Below are 25,881 nucleotides of genomic sequence, written 5' to 3' on the forward strand. Positions count from 1 at the left end.
CACACTATTTAAAATAGGTAAACATGACACAGGTAGATGTAATTACTCTGGACAAGAGGAAACGGTGGAGCATGTCATATTGCATTGTGAGAGATATGAGGAAGAAAGAAGGCATTTGAGTCAAGGCCTCAAAGAGATTAATAATAATAATACATTTATTTATATAGCACTTCTCAAAACAGATGTTACAAAATGCTTCACAAGACAATAAAAGCAGATAGAGCAATACAAATATGGTAACTGCTAAAACAGAACATCAGGGAACATATCACACAGTACACTTTGATTTAATAGATATTCTACATAAGAACTCACTAAATGAGTGTTATAGAACATTATTTCAGCATCTTAGACAAATTAATATGATTGGAAAAATATGAGGTTGTTTTTTTTTCTTTTTTTCTTTCTTTGTTTTGTTTTTGGGATATAGTAATTATTAGCCAGAATGATCTAAACTCCAGACCAGATGGAGGCGGTAATGCACCAAATCGTTGTTTGCCTATAAACACCAAAGAAGAAGCTGAAGCTGAGGAGGAGGCGGAAGTAGCAGTCAGGAATCAGCTGTTACTAAAGTAGCTGAAGTGAAAGCAGCGGATCAGAAAGAGGTATTTACTAAATAAACAGCATCTTATTAAACAATCAGCCAGACTATACGTGTTGGTATTATTACCAGGAGACGTGTCTGTACTGCTGAGTGTGATTACAGCTGTCAGTAGCTGTCAGGAGCTGAGCTAACTGCTAACTGCTAACTGCTAACAGAACTGCGTGATCTCACAGCGGAACGTTAGCATGCTAACTGACGTAGCTAGGCTAGTTAGCTTAGCTGGCTAACTCTGGAGCCTACAGAGCTACACGGTGTTCATATCAAAGCTGTGGTCTGTTTGTGCTCTCACGTTGAGTACCGTCTGTTTAGCTGCCCAATTGTCTCTGCTAACGTTAGCCAGACAGCTATTACTGGTTGTCGTCAGTGTTGACATACAACAACAACAACAACAACAACAACCACAAGAGAGCTAGTGTTGGCTGACAGTGAGAGCAACATCCTGGGAGAGCTGGAAGTAATGATCATCCACATGTCGTGTTTTCATCTTTACCTGGTCTTAACTGAGGGCATGTTTAAATGACAGCTAATGATAAGTTAAAACTACCATTTAGCCATAGTAGAGAATAGAAAGCTTTATTGTCATCGTATTAAATACAACGAGATTCACAGTTTGCCACTTCTGGTCAGCTTTAAAACAAATACTTGACAAGACTAAACGAGGCAGATAAAACATATAACATAAAACACACAGTTAAAAAGCAAATAAAAAAGGTAGAGTTGATGTAATAGATAAAAATAAACAGAAGTGTTACACTAGAAGTATAACATATAAGGTAAACAGAGGTATTTATATTTGCACTTGTAAAACAGGTAGGGTAGATGTAATAAATAAAATGTAAACAAAGGTAGTTGCACTTGAGGTGTATATATATTGCACAGACAAATGTATTTCACATTCAGTGTATTAATATTGCACAGATCTATTGTTATTGCATTTGTTTAACTGTTATCTCGCTGATAATATTGGAAGCTAACAGCAACTTATATATCTTGTCTTAATTGTTTGTTATCACTATTATGTAGTCATATTATTTCTTTATATTAATCTTGTCTCTAGGTGGAGGCTTCAGATAAGCCCAGTGGGTTTTTGCCTCTTCCTGCACTGTATATTATTCATTTATTTTTTTGTTATGTTGTATAGTCTTAAATTGTGCAATAACAAAATAAACAATATATCTTAGCTAACGCTATTCAATAATATATTCTGAACAGGACTAGTTGAATGTTTTTAGAGGCAGCGTGTGTTTACTTTATTTTATTTTTTTTCCAGAGATGATCAGAGCTTGTGTACAACACTGACTAGTTGTGAGCTCTGACTGAACACATCCGCCAAGATGCCTGCAGTTTCCACCGGGGTCAAAGAGCTGCATCTGTCCACATCTCTGGGTGAACTCAATAAAAAGGCTGAAATCAAGCCAGATAAGACGAGCACCAGAAGGTAACGTTAGGTTTCATGTTTACCGGTATCAACCCAATATGGGATACGGTGAAAAAAAACACACTCATAACACAGAGAAACTGTCTCTACGTGAGCGGAGAGAAATGGGGATAACATGCACAAACGGTTCCCAGTCAAAAAAAGGATATTGCAATCATAGTGATGAATGTATGTTTTCTATTCGCTGTGTTGCAGCTATGTTCAGAGTGCCTGCAAAATCTTCAAGTTGGCAGAGGAGTATCGTCTGGACAGAGATGAGGAGAGAGCTTATGTGATGTACATGAAGTATTTAACAGTATATGACATCATCAAGAAAAGACCAGACTTCAAGCAGCAACCGGTATGGTTAATAATTGTAACTTTTTCCTGTGTATTTTTTAGGGATGCACCGATTTATCGGCCGAACATTGGTATCGGACGATTTTTGCCTCGTTGACTGCCAATAAAATGGCATTCATCGTTGGAAGCAGCCGATATTTATGTATTGTGCTGCATTACAGTAACAGAATATTGATTCATATTTAATCAGCGCTGCCTAGTTTGAATGTTTGATCGGAGTTAGTGAGTTATTGACAGCTGCTCAGAGACGGCAAGGCTCCAGCTCGGCTCTAATTGGTTGTTGTTTTTTTTTGTTGTAATATAAAAATTACATTTTTTAATCACATTTGCTCTGTTACTACCCACTGCAGATTTAATTTATGTTTCCCAAAATGTTTTTGTTGGGCTAGGTAATGAATTCCTCTCGTTGAGTAGGTAGTTGTTTACAGGCTAAGGGGCTTTTGAAGCACTTATTTTTCATGTGAAAGGTTATTTAAAAGCTTGTTTCAGAAATTTGTGTGATTTAATTTGTGCTCATTCAAGATATGAATAAAGGGCTGAATTACTTTATGAGTGAAAACAGGTCAGTTATTTTTTATTATGAAGATGTCTTTGTTTCCCTTGCACCAAAGGGGGAATAAATAACAACAAAATAAATGACAACAAAACATTGGTGTTGTATCAGCCAAATTTCTATTTTAAACATCGGTATCGGCTCATCATTTTGCAATCGGTGCATCCCTAGTATTTGTATGTAAAGAGTTGTTGTATAAATGTATCAAGAATTCGAGTTAGTTATTTCTGTGTAACTCTTCTCTGTTCCAATGTACAAAGGAGTATTACATGACCATGCTGGGGCCAAACAGCTTTAAGAAAGCCATTGAAGAAGCTGAGAAGCTCTCTGAAAGCCTTAAACTCAGGTAAGAGGCTTTGGTTGTCTTGTGTTGTACATGCCTTATTAATGCATAAGCTGCAAGGTATGACATTGGAAATTTTTTTTTCTATTTTACTCAGCTAATCTTTACATTTCAAACAGGTATGAGGAGGTTGAGGTTCGAAAAAAACTTGAGGAGAAGGAGAGACAAGAGGAGAAGAAAAGGAGGGAGGAAATAACAGAGAAAGAGGGCGGTAGAGGCTCTCCAAAAGTGTCTTCGGCAAACAAGAAGGACAGTAAAAAGGTAGAGATGAGCTGTCATGGTATCTGCATATTAAAACATATTCATCATGACAACACTAACACTTGATTCTCACTGGAATCAAGTGTTAGTGTTGTCATGATACTGGAATTTCTAACTTTGATACAGTACCTTGAAAAATATGGATATTCAATACCATGTTCAATACCACAGGGAAAAATTGACACAACATTGAGGGCATACAATTTAATATTTTTATTAAAAGATAAATAGCAGGGTGTGTGTGTCAACTTGCTGTCCGAGAGAAGAGAGAGCAGAAAGTGCAGCCGGTACCCGTGTATCCCTACTGCAAAAAATGAGTATTGAAACCATTTCAAATATTCAGTATCGATATATATATATATATCAATACTCTGATATTTTTGACAGCAGTGCTCTACGTGTCTCTAAAAGTGAAGTTTTGCACGTGGATGTTTAGGATGTTGTTTTTGATTGAGCATAGTAAAAGATTTACCACATACTTGTGTGACTTTTGGAAAAACAAAGCTAAAGCCTTCAAACCTTTTTTTCGCCCAGTCAGACATAATATAAATCAACATGGTGGGGTTTTATTTGAATCTACACTCACTGAAATTATACAGTTTTACATCTACAGTTCCGACCATACCAGAAATAACAGCAACACTACTTTCTTCATTAGAAAATATATGTATGGCATTGTTGTTATGTTGTATGGTATGTTTCATCATTTGAAGTTAGAAGAAGAAATTAAATCTGTCAAATCAATATTTAACGTATTAACAAGATGATTGTTGTGTCTGTCTGTCTGTCTGTCTGTCTGTCTGTCTGTCTGTCAGGTAAAAGCAGAACAGAATGAACTGAAGAATGCAACCTCAAAAGGTAAGCAGAATAAGACAGAAGAAGCCTGATAAAACTTTTCTTTGTGTTGACTTAATGACTTTATCTTTTAGCTGCGGTGCCAGCTGGTGGGATCTCAGCTGAGAAGCTTTTCCACATGATGAAGGACCAGACGATTACAATGATTGTCATGGATGCCCGCAGCCACAGGGACTTTGAGGAGTCTCACATTCAGGTCCCAGGCCAGACCTGTGTCAGTGTGCCTGAAGAGGCCATTAGCCCAGGGTGAGAAAGGGGTTTGGGGACCAGAGGCCTTTCCCATTTCCCAGATTGTACATCCTCGACTCCTCTCTTCCCGTCTTAGTCCCTCCCATGGGAGATGCGAGCGGAGGAGGCAGTCATTTCAAAGCAACGTCAATTAAATATGACATGTGGCACAGCTGCATCAGCTGTCCATCGTTTTCTTATTATGATCTGATCTGTCAGATGAGCAGAACAGTGTTCATGACAACAGGCTATATTTATAGTTACTAATTAAATTTACAACGTGGCAAAATGTGACAAGAATGAATGTATGCCAGATTTTCTTTTACAAACACATTACAGCCTTTATATATTTTATTGTGTGAAGTAGTTTTATTATATGAGTGACAGCTATATTATACACACAACACACTCCTGTCTATATGACAACATGAAATACAGCAAATTAGAATGTAAGAGAATGACCTTATTGATATAATAATTTGCTGTCAGCAGCTGTTTGCACTTTGTAAACATCATGTCACAATTATAGCAGTTGAATTTGATGCAGCCAAGGCCTACATTCAAGATAAAAACATAAGTAATATCAAGGTGAACTGTCAAGTAATGTGATAAGAACAGTGCCTTATAAGGAGCTACACAAAGGGCAGAAAGTTTGATCATCTTAAATTACGAGGCTACAATTTATGAATACAAAGGGAACAGATACATGTGTAGTCCTGCCATGGTTTGAGATTATTCCAGCTGTGTGTCATGCCTCTTTTACTTCGTGGGTGCCTAAAATCCTTCCGCAAAGGATACACCGGTGTATTTGACGATGAATGTGTAATTTGTAATCTGGTTTTGGAGTGATAATATGAATGAATCTAGTATCTTATTTCCTTTTTGTTAACTTGTTTTTCTGTTCCCTCTGTTTGTGTCATTAACCGCCAAACAATGAGAGAAAAAAGTCAATTCCTAAACCTGACCTCCTGAACTGGTGTGTCATGACTTTTTAGAATCACTGTGAATCAGATCGAGGCGAAGCTGCCAGAGGTGTCGACAGAGCGTTGGAAGCAGCGGGGATTTGTGGATTATATAGTCCTGCTGGACTGGTTCAGTTCAGTCACTGACCTTACACTGGGCACCACCTTGCAGAGCCTAAAAGATGCCCTCTATAAGGTAACTGTATGTGTGTGTGTGTGGGTTGGCATTTGTGAACGTGCTTATGTATGATTCTAATAACAGCAGCAGAACTTTCCTGTGAGGTACAATAATGTGTTTGCACACTCCACAGTGGGACAGCATCACAATCCTGCGTAGTGAGCCGCTGGTGCTGGAGGGAGGCTACGAGAACTGGCTGTTGTTTTACCCCATGTACACAACCAACGCTAAAGTTCGCCCCCCTAGACAGGATATCATCAGCTCATTCCCTCAGTGTGAGTATTACCAGCACGGCATGCACATTACAGCTTTGGCTCTTTGTATTTATCAGGCCACGTAGTTTAATTTATTGTTAATTGTTTGTGTTAATGCAGCTGCTGTTATTTTATTTTAAGAAATTATAAAAGCAAGTTAATAAATTAGTCAAATGAAGTGGGCTTAGTTCTGTCACAGATTTTTATCTAAATGTCAAACTTAAAACTCAGATTTAATTTTTACCACAAAATGTATTTCTGAGCCTTGCATCCCACATTATGCTTGTGTTTTCTGGATTTGAATCTTCCTAACTGATGGGGAAAACAATTTTTGAATTTGGTCTCTATTGAGCGACAGCGCTGCAGTTGGCAGCTGCTAAATGGGCTGCAATGTAATCACATCGGGGGAATTCCTCACAGTCAATTTACGTCCATTATAAGTGCTTGTTTTTGCCACTGACAGGCTCAGGTTGTTATTATAAGTGTCTGACATTATTATGGAAAGGACCCTACAGAGAAATAAAACATTTCTCTTTACCTTACGCTTGATCCGGTCTGTTATGTTATTGTGTCATGTGACTTGTTGCTGGAAGACAACGGTAGAAACGTGAGTGAGAGCTGGAGAGAGGAGTGCCGGTGTTGTCAGAGTTTGTTGTGTTGGAGTACAGAAATCATAGCTTAGTGTTATCTAAAAGATTTTCAATGTCAAGGCTGAATATTTAGCTGGTTTGGACAATGTGGATGAAGTGCAAATTTTCAGAACTAGACTTCTCCTGAGCGAGACACACAATAACAAACAGACCTGATCAAAAGTAAGTAAAAGGTTTAATTTCTCTGTGGGGTTCCATAATGTTATCAGTGTCTTATAATAACAATCTAAGCCTGTCAGTGGCAAAAACAAGCACTTTTAGTGAATGTAAATTGACGGTGAGGAGTTGCCCCAAACGATTACATTGCAGCCCGTTTAGTGTCTGCCGTTCAATACTGGACCAGTTTCAAAAATTGTTATCCAATTAGTCACTTAGGGCCCTTTGACAAGCCATTTCACGAGCCATAGTCTGTTTGGTTAGTCTTAATCAGAGTGAAATTGATACTTTTGGTTCATTTTCATTTTAGTCTAGTTCAGTTTCACAGTGTACAAATTAAAGCAGATCAGATAAAAACATTAATTTGCTGAGAGGCGTGTACGACTGAGCAAATTTATCTTTTTCGTCTCGAGAGCTGCCAGTTCTATACAAGGAATCGCAGACTTTGATATATTGCTGTCTACGTTTTTTCACTTTGACTCGGCACTGATCTACTGTGCACACAAATCCCTTCTTCTTCAGTTAATCTTAAATTACTTTTAAAACGTCAATATTTTTGTGGACTTTTTTTTTCTCGCATATTCTGCATGTTCTCTTTGGCCCATATGTCAAGCAAACAAAGTCCGTCCTCTCCCACTCATGTTAACCTGTTGTTTACCTGTGTCCATCTCAATAAATTACTCATCAAGTGTAGCTGGACTCTTTAGTCTAATCTTTCTAAGAAAATGATTCTGTCCTTAATTAATAAACTTTCTTTGATGTTTTGAACAGTGAACTTTAGCTACCCATCCCTAGAGGAACCAAGGCCTCCTACCCCACCTCAACCAGAGCCTGAGGTTACGCCTGAGCCCCAGGAACCCTCAGCTCCTGTGCTGGTGAACGGGGTTGCCCCAGCAGAACCCCCCACATCTAAAACTTCCATGGTTACTGACAAGCTGCCAGACGTTGTTGATTCCACCGTCACAGTCTCCACAAATTCTGGGCAGGACCTTAGTAAGAAGGGCCCGGCAGCAGGCACAACCAATCAGTCACCTGCAACAGCCAAGGCCTTCCCACAGGTATTGTTATCTACCCTGATAACTATTAAACATTCAAGTGTATCTAAACATCACTCATGTTTTGTTCTATCCTCCTGTTCTCCTGTCCCAGTTTGACCGTGCCAAGAAACCCTCTGTCCGGGTGTCAGATGAGCCGAAGCCCAGCCAGAACGGGTCAGCGAAGGACTCCGTGCCGAACGGCCCATTCGTCCCTGATCGCTCAGTCAAACCACCCCTCATCCCCAGCACTTCTCTGTCTAAAGAAGAACAGAGCCAGATACACTCTGAGGCGGTGGCAGGGATGGAGAAGGCGAGGCAAGAGCAGGAGAAACGCAACCAGGAGCGTCGTGTAGAGGAGGAGAGACGGGAGAAGGACCAGAAGGAAAGGCTAGAAAGGGAGCAAAGTGAGAAGAGGAAGAAGGAAGATGAGGAGAATGGACCTCAGGAGAAGAAGAAACTGGAAAGGCAGAAGGCGGAAGAAGAGGAAGATAAAGAGAACAAGGTGTGGAATGAGAAAGAGAGGAGGGGAAAGGAGCAGAACTCTGACACTCCCTCGAAGAGTATGTCTCTGGACTCACCTGCTCCCAACCATATTGTTTGTGAAATTAAGGTGAGTCCTTTTTTCTTTCAGTCTTTGTTTTTAAAGATAATTTTTTTTGGCATTTTTGCCTTTATTTGACAGCGTAGAGACAGAGGCTGGAAATGGGCAGAGAGAGAGGGGAATGACATGCAACAAAGGTCCCAAGACTAGAATCAAACCTGTTGCAGTAATGTTGCCTGCGCCGTAACTACTCAGCTACAAAGGCGCTCTTTTTCTTTCAGTATTGATCACCATTAAAGTTTGATGTTTCGTTTCACCACTGTGTCTGTGGGAAAGTGCGTAGTAATTCCCAAATCACACAACAGGGATCAGATGCCAACTTTAGGTTCTCAACCTTTTTTGTGTCAAGGGCCCCTAAATTGATACACATTTGGTCACGGACACCCATTTGATAAGATTTTACTTCAGGGACCTCCATCTGTAAAGATTTTGGTTGTTAGATATGATTAAGACCAGAATTCTATAGTTGTCAACTACAGCTGAGGCGATAACCGTGGAGGAAGTGAAACCTATGATCAGAATAGTCACTCTTATTACTCACACTTGGCTCACTTCTATAGTGAATTAAATAGAGAAAATAAACTTCTTTTCTGCTTCACAAAAACAAGGATGTTTGGTCGATGAGTTTTATGCTTGAACAATGCCTGACGTGCTTCAGAAATACCCATTATTCCTTTTACTGTCACCATGAAATTCCCTCATAATTATTTTTGTGGAGAACTTTTAAGTGAAGTTGGTGTGTGTGTGTGTTTATCCCACAGAGGGAGCCCCTGACCCGAGCAAGGAGTGAGGAGATGGGTAGGAGTGTACCAGGCCTTCCAGACGGTTGGATGAAGGTACCAGATGTTTAAATCTGAAATATGTTGAGTTAAATTAAAAAAAAAAATAAAAAGGCATATATTTTATGAGAAATAATGATTTCCTTAAGTGTGATTGTTCCTTTCCACCTAATGTTCTATTTCTTTTCATGCTCACCCCTCCATTTTTGGCTAGTTCCTTGACACGGTGACGGGGACCTACCGATACTACCATTCTCCAACCAACCGTGTCCACCTGTACCCTCCTGAGGTCTCTGTTCCCCAGACCCCACCCTCCACACCGCCAACAGTCAAACAGAAGCCACCGCATTCAGCTGAGTCAGACACCGGCCATGAACGAGAGCGGGAACAGTCTAAACTGAAACGCTCCTACTCCTCTCCTGATATCAGCCAGGATCTGAGAGAGGAGGTCCAGAAGAAGGCCACCGCCCCGACCACTGCTCCTCTCATACCCACCATCAACAGAGAGACAAAGTAAGGCACACAGAGGTTTATGTCAGTCAATTCTGGGATGGTCAACTGTGATGATTACAACTAAGAATTTTACACAGGAAACATATTCAAGCACATTATTGGCTACAAGAATGGGGCGAGGATGATCGAATAAGGTTCTATTTTTAGGTTTGAAGATCAGATAAGCACTCTTTTTAACGTTGGGATAATTTATTGCATTTGAAACAGATATCCATCCGATCTAGAATATTGTTCATACGAGTCATCAACCTATGTTCATCTTTATCTGTAAGAAAGATATTATATAAAATAAAGAGCACTTCTTTTGATATCAAATACAAATCACTGTATATAAGAAATAATAGAGGACGTTATATGGAACCTTGTGGAAAACCACACTGTATGTGGCTGTATGATGAATTAGTTTCACTCCAAATAACATACTGTTTCCTGTTAAGCAAGTAGCTTTTAAACCAATTAAGTTTAGTTCCATTAATGTCCTGCATCTAGTATCTATTATCATAAACTAGCTGTACTTTATCCCTTTGGATATATTACACATTTTATTTCCTTTAGTCTCTACAATAACTAGTCTGGTATTCTCTCATTGTGCTCCTCTGCCCTGCAGACCTTCCAGTAAAGTCTATTCTAAAGTGGAGATTGTGCGTCCGTCAGCTGCCAAAATTCGCAACCTGAATCCTACATTTGGAGGTCTGGGTGCATCGCTGACTGGCCTCCGTAACATGGGCAACACGTGCTACATGAACTCCATCTTGCAGTGTCTGTGTAACACTCCTGCCATGGCTGAGTACTTCAACAACAATTACTACCTGGAGGACATCAACAGGTCAGGGCCCAGATACGTGGAAGTACTTACCATAAAGAATCATGTAAAGACAAGTATTTAACATCTCTGTCTCTGCTCTTCTTCCTCTGCCAGGTACAACATCCTTGGCCACAAAGGGGAGGTGGCGGAGGAGTTCGGTGTGATCATGAAGGCCCTGTGGGCCGGTCTGTACAAGTGCATCAGTCCGCGGGACTTCAAGGTCACCATAGGCAAGATCAATGACCAGTTTGCTAGCTACGACCAGCAAGACTCCCAGGAGCTGCTGCTGTTCCTCATGGATGGGCTCCACGAGGACCTCAACAAGGTAACGCACACACTTGTTTCATGCAACATTTAGGACATAACCATCAGTGTGGCATAAATAAAGTCTTAAAAAGCGTTCCATATGTGCTAGGAGAAGCATTTACATCTAGATGTGCTCACCCTGAATTAAATACTGAGTGAATAAATAATAAGTAATTTATTCATTTTAACCATGGCTTTCTATGGCTTGTCTTCTACTACCCCTGTATGTTGTTGCCATAGACTGTATATAACGATGGACGACATGACAGCTCCCCAAAAGTGAAGCCAAGACATCTTGATCGCCCCCTGGTGGCTGGCTGCAGTATAAGTCATAAAGCCCGCCTCCTCCATGTTAGCGGATGGGGCATAGGCCAAACTAAAAAGTCAAAGAACACATCAAACTAATTTTTCCCAAAGATGGTTTCTGTCATTTTAGGTAGTTCTCATCATGCTGATGTATGTTCAAGTGTTCATTTTTCTGATAAGTTTGGTTTTAATTAGTTATTTGATGCTATAAAAAGCGGGTGGGACGTCATGATTGGCAGCTGTGAGTCTCTCTCGCTGACAAGCTGCGGCCGTGCTCGGCTCGCTATTGGTTCGGACAGGTGACCTCGATACCGCGGCTCCACCGCCCGATCACTACTGGCAGACTCTGGTTCCAAATTACGTCAAAATCTCAAGATGGCAGCTCCAGTAACCGGAATATTTTGGCTTCACTTCACTGGGAGGAAGTAGAGACGCGTCGTCCATCTTTATGTACGATCTATGGTTATTGCACATTTGCTTGTTAACAATTAAAACGCAGTCTTTTATCGTTTTCCTTCTTTCTGTTTTTTCACCTGGTTTCATTTTGATGGCAAATTAGAGAGTAAGTAAATAGCTGTGTGTCCTTGGTCCTCCTGCAGCAGTGTGAGTGTGGCGTGTCTGCATCTGTCCGGTCTGATGCTCTGTCAGAACCTCTGTGCATGTAGACCCAAGACATGCCTCATTGCCTGTATCGACTGATTTTACTGGCTTCATGTGCATTTGAATGGGGGAAAGGACTAGGTGAATTGGTAAAAAGACAGAAAAAGATCATTTCATAGCTTGTGATATTTACATTTTTCTATTTTTAGACTCGCTAAAACATCAAAACCTGATTGTTTTTAAAATAAGTTTTTTTCTAGTGAAGACCACAAGCTGTCAGAGATGGTTCTTAGAAGAACAGGCAGCTTTGAGATACTGTGACAACTGTCTCCACCTGGGGTTGAGTTGAAGTAATACATTTGACTTATCAAGCTATTCACTCTTTCAAATTTTAAGGATGAGATGCCAATTAGGTTGTAACAGCTGATGACATGCATTTCTCATGAAACACTCTCCATCTCATCACATCCCTTTTGTGTGATGTTCAGACCCGTCTTGCCATCAGGTTGGCCCTGTCCCAGTCCACTGTGTCTCTCCAGGCTAATTGATAAATCAGTCAAGTCTAATTAATGAGATATTAATTAGCAAGTGTTAACCTGCCTCTCATATCTTCCTACCTATCATAATGAGAGTGATCTGGCTGAACTGCATGCTAATGAAGCTGAAGGAAATTAGATAGGTGTTGAATACAAAGTCTATCACTTAGATATTCAGTCTGCAGTTCTCATTTAGTTCTGTTTTGTCAGTGTTAACGGCAATATTGTAGTCATGACCAGTATATTATATATCTGCCATGAGTCATGAAGGCAGATTTTGCTGACACCTTAAGCTGCAGTTGCTCTTGTGTACCAAGTTGTTTTGTTTTCCATCTCTGGTGTCAGGCGGACAACAGGAAGCGGTACAAGGAGGAGGAAAACGACCATCTGGATGATCATGCGGCAGCTGACTTGGCCTGGGGCAAACACAAGCTGCTGAACGAGTCCATCATTGTAGCACTGTTCCAGGGGCAGTTCAAGTCCACTGTGCAGTGTCTGACCTGCCATCGCAAGTCGCGGACCTTTGAGACCTTTATGTACCTGTCGCTGCCTCTGGCCTCCACCAGCAAGTGCTCCCTGCAGGTCAGTCAGACATTAAACATGTGTATCAAACCGTTTTTAACAGTTTGTGAGAAGCTTTGAGCTTGTCAGAGGCATATAGCCACTCAAAGTAAAAACATGTTCTTTCAGTCTTCAGTTTTCTTTACAGCACTCATTGTTGAGGGCAGTGAAAAACAATTTACATAATATTTACATATTCTCCCTCGTGGGCGATCCCGACCGATTACTGCCTTTCAGAGGCTGTAGCAGGTTCAGTTTTTGAGCTAAAGTGAATGTACAGATATGAAACTGGAAAACCTAAGGAATCCATTGGTACCAACCATGTCACGTTAGCTTGTCGGGAAAGAGGCTTAATAACACTCCAAAGTAAGGCTAACTTTTGGCAAGGAAAAACTAGCATGGCCATTTTCAAAGGGGTCCCTTGACCTCTGACATCAAGATATGTGAATGAAAATGAGTTCTATGGGTACCCACGAGTCTCCCCTTTACAGACATGCCCACTTTATGATAATCACATGCAGTTTTTTGAATGCAGTAAAAATTTTATTTTCGCCTATTCTAAAAATGGTGTGTTTGAATATTTCTGCATACTGGGGTCCCTAAACAGTCATGGAATTACATATATTTGGTATCACTGTAAAGCTGAGACTCTTGTGGAACCAATGAGCAGGGTCAGTCCCCATAGTAGCCATTTCATTGTAGTGAGACCATTTTTTTAAATTTGACCTCACTGTATAAAATGACCTGTGGTGACCTCTAGGATAATCACAGCCTCATGAAACTTTACAGCCACAAACTAGAGATCTAGAGCATTCAGAGGATGGATCGCTTTCCTAGTAGATTGACAATAAGGGGGTTTCTGAGCAGTTTACGCAACAGAAGTGCTCGCCATCCAATCGCTAAAAAATGCAATTCTTGCAGAAATCTCCAAATGTCAAAAGTTTTTTAAACCAAATCACCGCATGGCTTTTTGACCATTCTCTCGAGTGGTAAACAATAGTTAGATTAGCACCAAATCTGTGTAACAAATGGTATGAACCCAAAAATTGCTGCAACAATTTATGACACATATTAAAGCATGGGGATGACCATTATATATTTCTATCATAATGTTCTAAGCCCTTATACTCGTTCACAGTATTTCACTCGTTTCACACTCGTTTTAATTAACAAATTCATTTTTATTTCTGATTTATGACTAGAACAACTTGACACACAGTGCTGAGCTGCACCTCAAATTAATTATCATGTTCTCAGCTTTCAGATGATGTACCCCACTTCTATATGACATATACTGTTGACCTATGTCCCCATAAAGACCCCCTGTACACCCTAAAAAAAGACAGAAACGAGTCTATTGTGGGTCTCAGAGTTAAGATTAATGAGTGAATAATTACACACCATTTTCACCTGTTAAGGCTGGACTGTTGTTTCAGAGTTTATTTTCCTTGACAAACGCATAAACCATTATCTCACTACACCTTCGAGGCTTATTACTACTATGTTTTTCAAAAAAGTCAATGAAAATAAAAATGAAGCTTTATGATCTGTAACAGTTTTTTTTTCTTTGTCTTACTTGACTGATGTGTTTACTGCTTCTTGGCAGGATTGTCTGAGGTTGTTCTCCAAGGAAGAGAAGCTGACCGACAACAACAAGGTGTTCTGCAGACACTGCAAAGCCCACAGAGATTCCACCAAGAAACTGGAGATCTGGAAGGTCCCACCCATTGTCCTGGTGCACTTGAAACGGTCTGTAGTCATGCTTGCATTAAAAATGATGTAGACTAGACTCAGTGGTGGAATGTAACTAAGTACATTTACTCAAGTACTGCATTTGAGTATTTGTATTTTATGTTACTTTATACTTCTACTCCACTACATCTCAGAAGGATATATTGTACTTTTTACTCCACTACGTTTATTTGATAACTTTAGTTACTTTGCAGATTTAGATTATTAATACATAATAGAAATCAACTAACACATTATGGTGTATTATTATAGATTAAGCTACCAAGCAATAGGCTTTTTAAAGTACTTAAAATTAGCCTCACCTTTACCAGCTGCAACATTAAAGAGATGCATCAATAAATTATAATCCAGTAATATAATATAGGCTATATGATTCTAAAATGTGCCATTCTGCATAAGGAGTGCTTTTACTTTTGGTACTTTTATACTTTTACTTTCGTAAGAGTTTGAATGCAGGACTTTTACTTATAACGGAGTACTTCTACATTGTAGTATTGCTACTTTTACTTAAGTAAAAGATCAGAATACTTCTTCCACCACTGACTAGACTAAGACCAAATGCTTTGTCACTGCCTACTGATGAGCAAAGTACCTCTAGCTTTTTTCTTTAGTAAAACATTGACACTGTTTTTCTTTATTTGGTGTAATTTCTGCAGGTTCTCCTACGAGGGTAGATGGAAGCAGAAGCTGCAGACGACCGTAGACTTCCCTCTAGAGACACTGGACCTGGCTCAGTACGTAATTGGACCCAAACAGAACATGAAGAGATACAGCCTCTATGGAGTTTCTGTAAGTAGAAGTGAAATTAATTCTGTCTAAAAATCATGATTATGTATTTGAATGGGTTTTTTTTTAATAATTTGCGCATATATGTATGCGAGAGGCCTGATGAAGAGAGACAGAAAGTAGAGACCAAATTTCGAGACCACCGGAAAAAAAAGACAAACTGCTTTTATTTCATGTGGACATGATGACTGATATGTTTCAACCACAGATGGTCTTCCTCTGGTCAGAGTGAAAACACCTGTATTTATTAGGCTATTAATGATGAAACATCACAGCATTAAATCCTGATTAGCCTAAATGAGTCATCTGATATGAGACACTTTCAGATTTGCTAGAATTTGCCAAATCATTCTATAATATAGGAGACAAGAAACAGAGGATGTATTTAGAGAAAAAAACTTTATTCATTTTGTAATGTTGTAATGTTTTGTGATCACACATGAGAGATACAGACTGGGGATATTGTTTGGTATATATGTGTCAGGTAATCTAATCAGGAGATGATGACTTGTCATTTCATCACAAATAAATACAGGTGTTTATTACACGGCTTTGTTGAATAATCGATTCAGATTGGTCAATCACGGCAGTCTACGGTCGGGTCTTTCTTTATAACAGACCGTTGCTATGTATAACAGACCGTTGCTATGGGTGCAGTTCTGATGTCGGACACTGGAAGACCATTTTTTTTGTCAAATTGATTTCTTGAGTAAGTAGCCGTGTAATAAGCGGGTAATGTACGGCTAGCGGGTCATTGTTGCGAAATAAACTCCTTCAGGGCTTTGCCAGGTCGGGGTTTATTTCACAACAATGACCAGCTCGCTGTACATTATCCTTTACATGTTCACTTTAACTTTACCTGAGGAAAACCATATGTGGTTGAAGTAATTCCATCCAGTTGTAGCTGTGAAACAAAAAGTAAAAACAAGAAATTTACTCAAGAATACAGGAGGAGGATACGAGATGCAGACAATAGTACAGAGTACATTACAGAGCAATGTAGTGTTATTACTGTTGCTATGTATTTACATCTTGTGTACCAATGTTTTGTCCATTTGACAGCAAGATAAATTGACTGTGTACTTAAAAACATATACACATAACATTGTTAATTTCAGCAAATATAATTATGCATCTGTTTAGACGAGCTTGACCTTCTTCTTCTCCACCACCAGAACCACTACGGGGGGTTAGATGGCGGCCATTACACAGCCTACTGTAAGAACGTCCTCAAACAGCGCTGGTTCAAGTTCGATGACCACGAGGTGTCCGACATGACCACCACCTCCGTCAAGTCCTCCGCAGCCTACATCCTGTTTTACTCCACCCTGTGATGGAGCCGTCGGACACGAGGAGAGAACACTACACCAGAACAGCGACGCTGAAGCCTAGAGGTTGTTTTTTTCTTTTTAAAAATCACAGCTCTGAGGACCTGGTGCACATAGTTGCGGGTTAACTAGTAGTCGTGTATGTGCACGCGATGACGCAATGAGATCCAGTGTGTGGCAGATCGGAGAAAGGTGCAGGCACACTGTGCAATGCTTCAGCTACTAGAGGACCCTATACCTGTTAAAACATGCCGTCTGTTCATACCACTGATCATCTAGTGACTAAACAGATGCTCCTTGTACTCTGACTTCTTGATGGTTGTGTTGTAGGGCTCACAGCTGATTCAGACGCTCTTCACTCTCATTTATTGCGCTCCGTGTGGATGGCCGTATCGCAGAACTGATCAGCTTTCTTGTACTGTGTCTACACCGGGGTTAACAGTTAGATGGCATGTACATACTTACCAATGCTGATGTTGCACATTCAAAAATGTAAATACTGGAGGGCGAGGTGTTAATCTGTTAAGTGACCAAATTATCATTTTTTTTCTTGAAAGTAGCATCCATCATAGACTCACCATAATCATAAAGACAAACTGTGTGTTTTAGGGGTTTAACTCTATAGCCTTCTGATGTTTAACATGATCTTAAAGGGGACGGAGGAGACTGCGAGTGTTGACTTTTGCATTCTTCCCAAATAGAGGAGGGAATTGAGATTGTTGCTTGTTCATATTAGCCACATTGTTGCACTTACACAATATGCAAATTTAAGTTGTTTATGTAGAACACATTGTTGAACCGCAGACATTAATACTCGACTCAGAATGCTTTAAAACGACACTGATGCTGAGAGCTTGTCTGTCTTGCTCGGTCCAGGCAGTGACCTACCTGCTTCTATAAAAAGTTTGTTGTAGAATTTATTCTCTGTTAAACATACTTAACTCTTTACATTAGTATATTCAAACACAAAAAGTATTTAGAGGACAAATTACTTGGATAACTTGGCATCCTTCTCGGCTTATACCAGTGCTGCTGGTTTTGAAAGTTTCCAGAAGGCTGTGATTTAGATTTAGCTGATTAATTATATTTCTGTGTTCAGTACTGACCTGGGATAATATGAGGACATGAGAAATTTATCTTTATTCACTTAGGCTGTGTTAGCGTAAACATTTGCTGCCTGACTGACCGACTGACGAGAGCAAGCACAAAGTATACTGATGTTTCTTCTGAATGGACCAGAGATCTGAGGTGGCAGGATTTGACTTCCTGAGTAAAGTTTTATTGCCTAGCATGAGCTCATAATCTGTTTTCTTTTTACTTGTACATGTTGATTTTATTTCTTTCAGATATAACGATTATATTAACCTCAAACAACTCATGACTATTTATTAAAATTGCTTCAAATTAGTGTTTGTGTCTGAATGAGTGTTTCAGGATAAATCGATTTTAAAAACCAGTTGAAAGAAACCTTCTGGTTAATCTTATAGTTCCTTCATTCCTGAGGCTGTAAGACAATATGGTGTATAAACATTACACACAAACAGGCTATACTAATGATACACAAGTCAATGCTGGATCTTTAAAGAATTTTGCGACAGAAGTTGGAAGAACAGAAGGAAAACTGACTGATGCCAGGCCACTGATGGGGAGCAGATCTAAAAGAGTACTTTACAGATTTATAACATTTTCAGACTCACAAAAGGAAGTTGAAACTCAGTCCCCTAATGGATTTGGCTTGCTGGTTGGAGCGCTCAGAGTCCGTGGATCTTTGGCTTTTGAAAGGGCTTGCGGCTGTAAAGCAGCACGTAGGCATTTGGAGATTGCACAAAGCTGTCCTGTACCTCCCTGACCGCTGAGTCGTCAAAACAGTGCCAGGTCCGAGTCAGGGCATTGTGGCACAGAGCTGTGTAGTGACCCATGTTCAGATGACCTGTATGGTTCTAGAGAAGGAAAGGGTTAATTTACATGTAAATTATATAAAAGACAGAAATTGTGGATAAGGTCAAATCTTGCTTTGTCCACAATTTATCGTTTCATGCTAATATTATTATACTCGGTTTAATTTATTCCCATTTTAGCAAGTGTTGAACGCGGTTGCCATTTTTGTGTATCATATAAAAAAATATAATCAAGAGCATTCTCCTTTTAAAGCACAACATCAGTCAGCGAGCCACGAATTGTGTTGTAAAGAACATATGACTTAGATGCTGCACATCATTGCCATCCTGTGAATGAAAATATGTGAAATCGAAAGGGAATGATGTTGTATATAAACTCCAAAAATCACAGAACCAAAACTATCATGTTATGAAAAAACAAAAACCCTTGATGATTTAGTCAATTTTTACATTTTAGGTTATCTTTACATTTGCCCAGTGTAAAAAAATATAAACCTTCCAGATTTAAAGAATCAGTCATTATTGTAAGTAATTGTAGGGCTGTCAATCGATTAAAATATTTAATCACAGTTAATCACACATTGTTTATCTGTTCTTAATGTACTTTAAAGGGAAATTTGTCAAGTATTTAATACTCGTATCAACATGGGAGTGGGCCAATATGTTTGCTTTATGCTAATGTATGTATGTGTATTACTGGGAATCAATTAACAACACAACAATGACAAATACTGTATAGTCCAGAAACCCTCACAGGTACTGCATTTAGCATAAACAATATGCTCAAATCATAACATGGCAAACTGCAGCCCAACAGGCAACAACAGCTGTCAGTGTGTCAGTGTGCTGACTTGACTATGACTTGCCCCAAACTGCATGTGATTATCATAAAGTGGGCATGCCTGTAAAGGGGAGACTCGTGGGTACCCATAGAACCCATTTACATTCACATATCTTGAGGTCAGAGGTCAAGGGACCCCTTTGAAAATGGCCATGAGAGTTTTTCCCTCGCCAAAATTTGAGTTATTTTATTTAGCCTCCTTCGCAACAAGCTAGTGTGACATGGTTGAATGTCATATGTCAAATGATTCCTTAGGTTGTTTAGTTTCATTCGATGACAGTATCTTCACTCTAGCTTTAATACTGAACCCGCTACAACCTAAAAATCGCAAGTTGCCTTAAGGCGTCAAAAAAATTAGTGGCATTAAAACAAATTTGCGTTAACGCACTATTATGACGTTAACTTTGACAGCCCTAATAAATTGTAATCTAAATTGTAATTTAGCAAGTAGAGTTCCTAATATATATCTGTGTGCATGTGTACTTACCACAACAGCATATAGGCGGTATGAAGAATATAAGGTTTTCTGTACTGAGCTGGATAGAAACGGGGAGACATCGAGCCTCATGGAGAACACGACATTAGTCCTCAGTTTCACCTGGTTCTTCCCCTTACAACCAAACCTGCAGAGAAGATAAAGATCACAGTGATTTAAGAAGATATTATTGTTTTTACAACTATTAATACCCACAATGTTAGCTCTCCAGTATTTAGACATAGTCGCCCTTCATAATTACTCATGTTAGTGCATAAAAAATACAAGACTTTTCTTGAGTTAATGCACACGATTGATTGTGAAGGTCTGTTGCTCATTATGAATACACGCTCAAGACACTCTGTTAGTTTGTTTACCGTATGAATTTTAAATCATCCATGATTAAAATGTTGTCAAATTAGTATTCATAGTCTTTATCATAGATTCCACACGGCTGTTCTTTGACCTCTCTCATTAACAACATGGTTTCTGCCCACTGTTTCTGAACTGCTGCTTAAATTAATGGTTTTAATTCATCAAACTCCTCCAATTATTCTAATAAATATCCATGCTTGCATAATGCTGTCATGACACTTATTGTGATTTCAGGTTTTCTGAAGCTTACAATGTTATTTATGATTGCGTAAATAAAGAGCGAATGCAGACTATTTGAAGGCGAAATAGAAGTTTATCACTGATAATAAGTCAAACCGAAGTCTCTTTAGCACAATCAGACTTTGTGCAGGAAGAAAACTATCTTGTTTTTAATGAAGCTGAACAAGGCGCTGTGGTTCACAGATTTAATTTAATTATCATATGACTCAACTGCAAGTCCTACATTGAATGATGATTAAATGAGACGGTGTCGTCAACTGCTGTTTTCAAGGTCAAGAATGAAGTTGGACACTAAACTTCAAACCAACATGGACTAAAAGTCCTTAAAGGAGCAATATGTAAATTCAAACTCAAATACTGCCTTGATAACCCAGCTGCACACAGACTACAGAGAGATATGCCGAGGCTTTTCAGGTCAAGTAGAATCTAATATTATGTTATCTCTGTTGATCAGTTTGTTTGCTTGTTTCCATGGCTGCAGAAGGCTGTTCTGTTTGTATGCCAATTTGTTTCATATGTGGCAACGGGGTGTCGAAATGGGCCAGAATGGAAATTTCAAAGCAGAACAAACTGGCTGTAGCATTTTTGAGAAGCCAGTATTTCAATTGAGCATATTTCCTTAATCTCTGATGACATATTATGGCCATTTTATGATTTATTACAGTAAATATTACAAACAGTCCCTTTAAATTGCTCTACATTTCTATGGCAACTGGACAAAGTTCATCTTCTTATGAAGATCATGCAGGTGAGACCGTTTTATCAATGAGGATTTTAAATCTCATGCATTTGTTCACAATAACTAATCAAACATCCATCAAACGTGTACCCTTACTATAACGATAATGTGTCTACTCACCGTTTCAGGTGCAAAATGAGGATTTCGGGAGGTTTATCCAAACAAGTGAGGACTGTCGTTTCTCTCCTCAGCCCACACACTGAACACAGCATCTGCTCTCCACCGGTCAGGATAGTCTGTTCGAAGAACAGGGACAGGCAATCCTGCACAACATAGAGACCGTATTGTGAGAAAGCACAGAACAACAAGGCCAAGACCACCAATATATCTAAAACTGAACATGCAGACAGTCTGGATGATGTTGCACAAATAGCACATGTATCATGTGTTAAAAGGTACCTGAATAGAGCACTTGATGATGTCTGTTGGAACCGGTAGTGACAGGACAGTGAAGGTCTGTGTGCTGTGTGTCTGGTGGTCGCAGTGCATGCAGAGGGTCATGTAGCCCAGCTGGCCCTCAAACAGATGTGATACAATGGTGGTGGTCTCCCCCGCTGCAGTGGCACAGTTTCTATTCTGGTCTTGTCTCGGCTGTCGTTTTGAGGAGCGCATCTGGCGCTTTGCAACCTTGTAAACATACACACACACAGTTACTCTTTCTGTAGGTGTAGTGATCTACTGCAGAGAGTGTTGACTGATGGAGCAGATGTGATAGATACCGTTTCACCTTTTTGAGGTCGTCGTGGAGTGCATTGAGGAGAAAGAGCAGCAATTCCTGGGCGTCTTGCTGGGAGTAGTTGTTGAACTGTGGGAGGATGGAGCACAGCACAGACCTGGCCTCCACAGGGGCACAGCTGGAGCTCCTTCCCAGCCACATCTCCTCCAGCAGGCGGACAAACATCTCAGCCATCCGGCACTTAGACCTGCTTGAACAGAGGATAAACCGCTGGGAAAACTGTTAACATTCAAGTGTGAGTCAGAAAGAGAGACGGCGTGGGGTCTTACCTTCCCAGCTCTTTGCGAGAGTCCCGATTAAGGAGGTGCTCCACGAGGGGCACAGTGGAACACAGACACTGTAAAACAGCATTTAAGTAGCAGGAGTTGCCGGAGTTGTCCAAACCGCACACGCCTGGTCTGTTCCACCCCTGCAGCCTCACTGCAGAGCTGCAGCCTCGTTTCTCATTTTCCATCAGCTGACCGCAGCTGATAGCATTCTCCCTGCAAGATCAGTGAACAGAAATCAAAATAGTCACACCATTTAAAACCTTAAATATGTTCTCTATAGCTGAATAGATTAGTTTATTAGTTTAGTAAAGTTAATTGATAACAATTTTGATCATTAATCCTTAAAGTAATCTATCAAGAAAAAAATGCCCAACATTTGTTGGCTCCAGCATTTCAAATGTGAGGATATTCTCTCATTTAAATTATTGTAAATTGAATATATTTGCATTTTGGATGGAAGAAATTGGAAAATGTCACCTTGGGATTTGTGAAATATTTTCTGAAATGTAACTGACTTAATAAATAACCAATTAATTGAAAAAATAACCAGAATAATAATCATAAGTTGCAGCCTTAATATTAAAAATGCCGACCCAGTTTACATTGATAAGGCTACTGTGCTGTCACCTTACATACAGAGCACCGTATCTTTGTACTCTTCACTTGCACTATATACACAATATGTTAACTACACTATTAAAATCTGTATTGATGGATTAATAGCACATACATTTCTTCTTGCACAACTGTCTCATAATTAAATGACCCAAATAGTGCACCATCCTGAGAAAATGTGATTACACATTTCATTATTTGCTGTAGATGTCCTTTTGAGTCATACTGAATTGAATTCAGCTGAAGTTGCACTGAAATTAAATTAATTGAATTCAAAATAGTAGAGCCATCCACAGTTTGCCTCGATACAAATATTTTTAGACATCAAATGTTTTCGAAAATAAAAGTTATCACTGGCTTGCCTTTTTAAAAAATATTATATTGTGAAGGCTATTATTAGCTTGACTTTGAAAACACTATAACAAAACAGTGAGACTAACCTTTGCTTAGAAAGATTTGTTAAACTCGTCTCTTGGTATGAGCTGCTGTTTAGTCGTGGCAGAACAGGCACGGTGATGCTGCTGTCCGCGGCCAGCTTAGAGGACAGAGTCCTGGTGAACTCTGCTAGGTGGACCTGCCTGCCTGAGCCACCCTGGCTCTGCAGAGTGTGGAGCACAAATGTGTTGATGCAGATGATGTGTAGCGTCACCCAGAGGCCTGGGAGAAACACATCTACCACTGATCCCTTCAGGTCTGTCAGAGGAAACAGAGCAGGTCCGGTCCAGCCCTGCAGGTGGGCTACAAGCTGAGGCAGTGAGACCTCATGTGTGCGTTGGAGCTGATGCGGCACGAGTGGTGGAGATGAAGATGATCCTTTAACAGGTGGAACAAAATGAATATCAACCCCTAAACCAGAGAAGATGTCTGTGAGTCTGCCCTCCATCCACGCAGAGCTGTCCAGCTGAACCAGGTGTCTGTGGCTGCAGAGAGGTCTCAGCAGGTGTCCGACCACCTGCTCCACTACAGGTTTCCTACTCTGCCTCTGGAGTTGCTCTGGACAGTACAGATACATGTTACAGATGAACCCGGAGCTCGTGTCGCAGAGGAGGGCGAGATGGAGAGAGCAAGGACCCTGCTGGTAGGAAAGTGTGTATTTCTTCACAGCCAGGTTGTGACCAGGTGTATATAAGGCCTGGTAGCGCCTGATTAAGTGGCTACAGAAAGCAGAGAGGGCTTCCAACTTGTCTCCGTCCTCCAGCCTGGTCAGAGACAGGAGGTTTGTCTGGAAGCTGTTTCTCTTCAGGACACCCTGCCATCCATCCAGTTTTCGGGTCAGCTCAGAGCCAAAGCTGCAGTTCTCTCCTACAGACAGACCACTCTGTAGGACTATAGAGAACCATGTTAACACCTCAGCATACTCCTCCTCAGAGAGATCTGCACTCTGCTCTCTGCTCTGGCTGTATGACGGACGGTTTGCTCCTGGCTTCACACCAGCAGCTCTCCTGATCAGCCTCTGGACGGCTCCTCTGTCCAGCACTTCCAGCAGGAGCTCTCTTGCTGTATGGTAGACCTGGTAGGTGGGTCCGGTCTGAATCCTAGTGAGTGGCTTCACTTTTTTGGACCTGAATATGTTTGGTAAACACAAACTGTCCCTCTGGGAGTCTCCATGCAGCTCATCCGCTAGGTGGCACTCCTCTGACATCCAGGTGCACTCCCTCACTGATAAAGCCTTGGCCTTCATCTCAGCCTCTCTGCTGCTTGGTCTAACAAAAAGCCATCTCAAAATAGTGACGGCCTCTCTCACAAAAGAGACCTCTGCTCTGGAACCATATGTCAAGAGATAAGCCACAAATTGGCTGAAACTCCTCCCTGTAGCCCGTTTAGTTTGATGACAAAAGGAGAAGATAACCAAGACGCAGAACGCGGCGTTTCTCTCATCCTAGAGGGGGTTTGACAAACTGTATGCTGTACATGTTGATCTGTTCTCAGGTGACTCATGAGAATCTGCTGTTGAGGTAAATCTCCAGGGATCCACTGTAGCCGGACAACTGTGTCATGGCAACCTATAAACACACTTAAACTGCAGTGCAGCTCTCATGACATGTTTTTGTCCTCCTGTGCATAACTTCAGGGTTGACATTTAGCAAGTCATTTAGAAGCTAAGAGGAACCCTGTATATTATCAGTTTGCTTCATATCCTCATTATTTGAGGCCTAAACAGTCTTTCATACACTCCACCAGATGGGACTCTAGAGTATTGTTTAGATGCATGATTTTTAAGCTTATGTAAGAATTACAAGACATGTAAAGCAGCTTTCAGCCAGTGACAGTAGCACTGCGCTCACTGCTATTGCCACTGTCTGTCTATGGTGCTTGTAATGACCCCCAGATCCCACCCCACTCCATGCAGGTGTCATTACCAGCCAGTAGGAGCCGCTAGTGCAGCAACAAGGGCATGAGCCCCTCACTGGTTTCCCACGGGCAAACCAAAGGTAGCAGTATCAGGGATTGTACCCGGGTCTCTTTGGTGGAAGTGACTGATTTTTGTCCTAGCACCCACATGCATTCTTATTTTTCTTTACTACTCAGATAGATAGATAGATAGATAGATAGATAGATAGATAGATAGATATAGATCTAGATCTAGATCTAGATCTAGATCTCTATATCATTATATATATCATTACATATATATATATATATATATATATATATATATAATGACAAATTACATTATAAAGAATGTTTTACAGCAAGCAGTAAGAAATCTTGATAACATACAAAGTTAAACTGAGCAAATATTTGTGTAATCTTGAAGAAAATTGTGCTTCTCTATTTTTTTTTTATCTGCTATGAATGAGCACATTAACCTCATAGTTATTTCACATTCAGATGGAGCTCAGTGCATTCTGACCAAACATCTAAAAATCCTCGAGTTGATAAGAAACCGTCTGATAAAAAACCTCAGTAACTGTTTGTTTTGAATGTCATGGTAGAAGTTCAAAGTTCATCTGTTTACGTT

The 25,881-nt window shown here is 40.2% G+C and overlaps 2 protein-coding genes across 3 annotated transcripts; one reads left to right on the top strand and one right to left on the bottom strand.

Moving 5' to 3' along the window:
* Positions 1-454: 454 nt before the first annotated feature.
* usp8 (ubiquitin specific peptidase 8) lies at positions 455-18,139 on the top strand. Of its 2 annotated transcripts, XM_037747448.1 has the most exons (20): positions 455-605; positions 1,875-2,042; positions 2,238-2,382; positions 3,195-3,280; positions 3,397-3,538; positions 4,354-4,396; positions 4,468-4,639; positions 5,617-5,779; positions 5,895-6,036; positions 7,593-7,879; positions 7,971-8,468; positions 9,221-9,295; positions 9,453-9,751; positions 10,359-10,577; positions 10,671-10,881; positions 11,728-11,730; positions 12,650-12,886; positions 14,472-14,614; positions 15,274-15,406; positions 16,579-18,139. In XM_037747448.1, exons 2-20 carry the CDS (start codon positions 1,939-1,941, stop codon positions 16,735-16,737), a joined length of 3,261 nt encoding a protein of 1,086 aa, XP_037603376.1. In that variant the 5' UTR covers positions 455-605; positions 1,875-1,938; the 3' UTR covers positions 16,738-18,139. The 2 variants fall into 2 exon arrangements, with proteins under 2 accessions (XP_037603376.1, XP_037603384.1); XM_037747456.1 differs by lacking the exon at positions 11,728-11,730 and having other exon boundaries at positions 16,579-16,737.
* LOC119475023 (putative ubiquitin carboxyl-terminal hydrolase 50) lies at positions 16,043-23,860 on the bottom strand. Its single transcript, XM_037747467.1, has 8 exons — positions 23,360-23,860; positions 22,305-22,517; positions 22,027-22,222; positions 21,699-21,926; positions 21,420-21,562; positions 19,958-20,093; positions 18,429-18,671; positions 16,043-16,307 (listed from the first exon to the last, which is right to left on the bottom strand). Exons 1-7 carry the CDS (start codon positions 23,800-23,802, stop codon positions 18,483-18,485), a joined length of 1,548 nt encoding a protein of 515 aa, XP_037603395.1. The 5' UTR covers positions 23,803-23,860; the 3' UTR covers positions 16,043-16,307; positions 18,429-18,482.
* Positions 23,861-25,881: the final 2,021 nt, after the last annotated feature.

This window comes from Sebastes umbrosus, chromosome 2, assembly GCF_015220745.1.
Source record: "Sebastes umbrosus isolate fSebUmb1 chromosome 2, fSebUmb1.pri, whole genome shotgun sequence".
In the NCBI taxonomy this organism is placed as follows: domain Eukaryota; kingdom Metazoa; phylum Chordata; class Actinopteri; order Perciformes; family Sebastidae; genus Sebastes; species Sebastes umbrosus.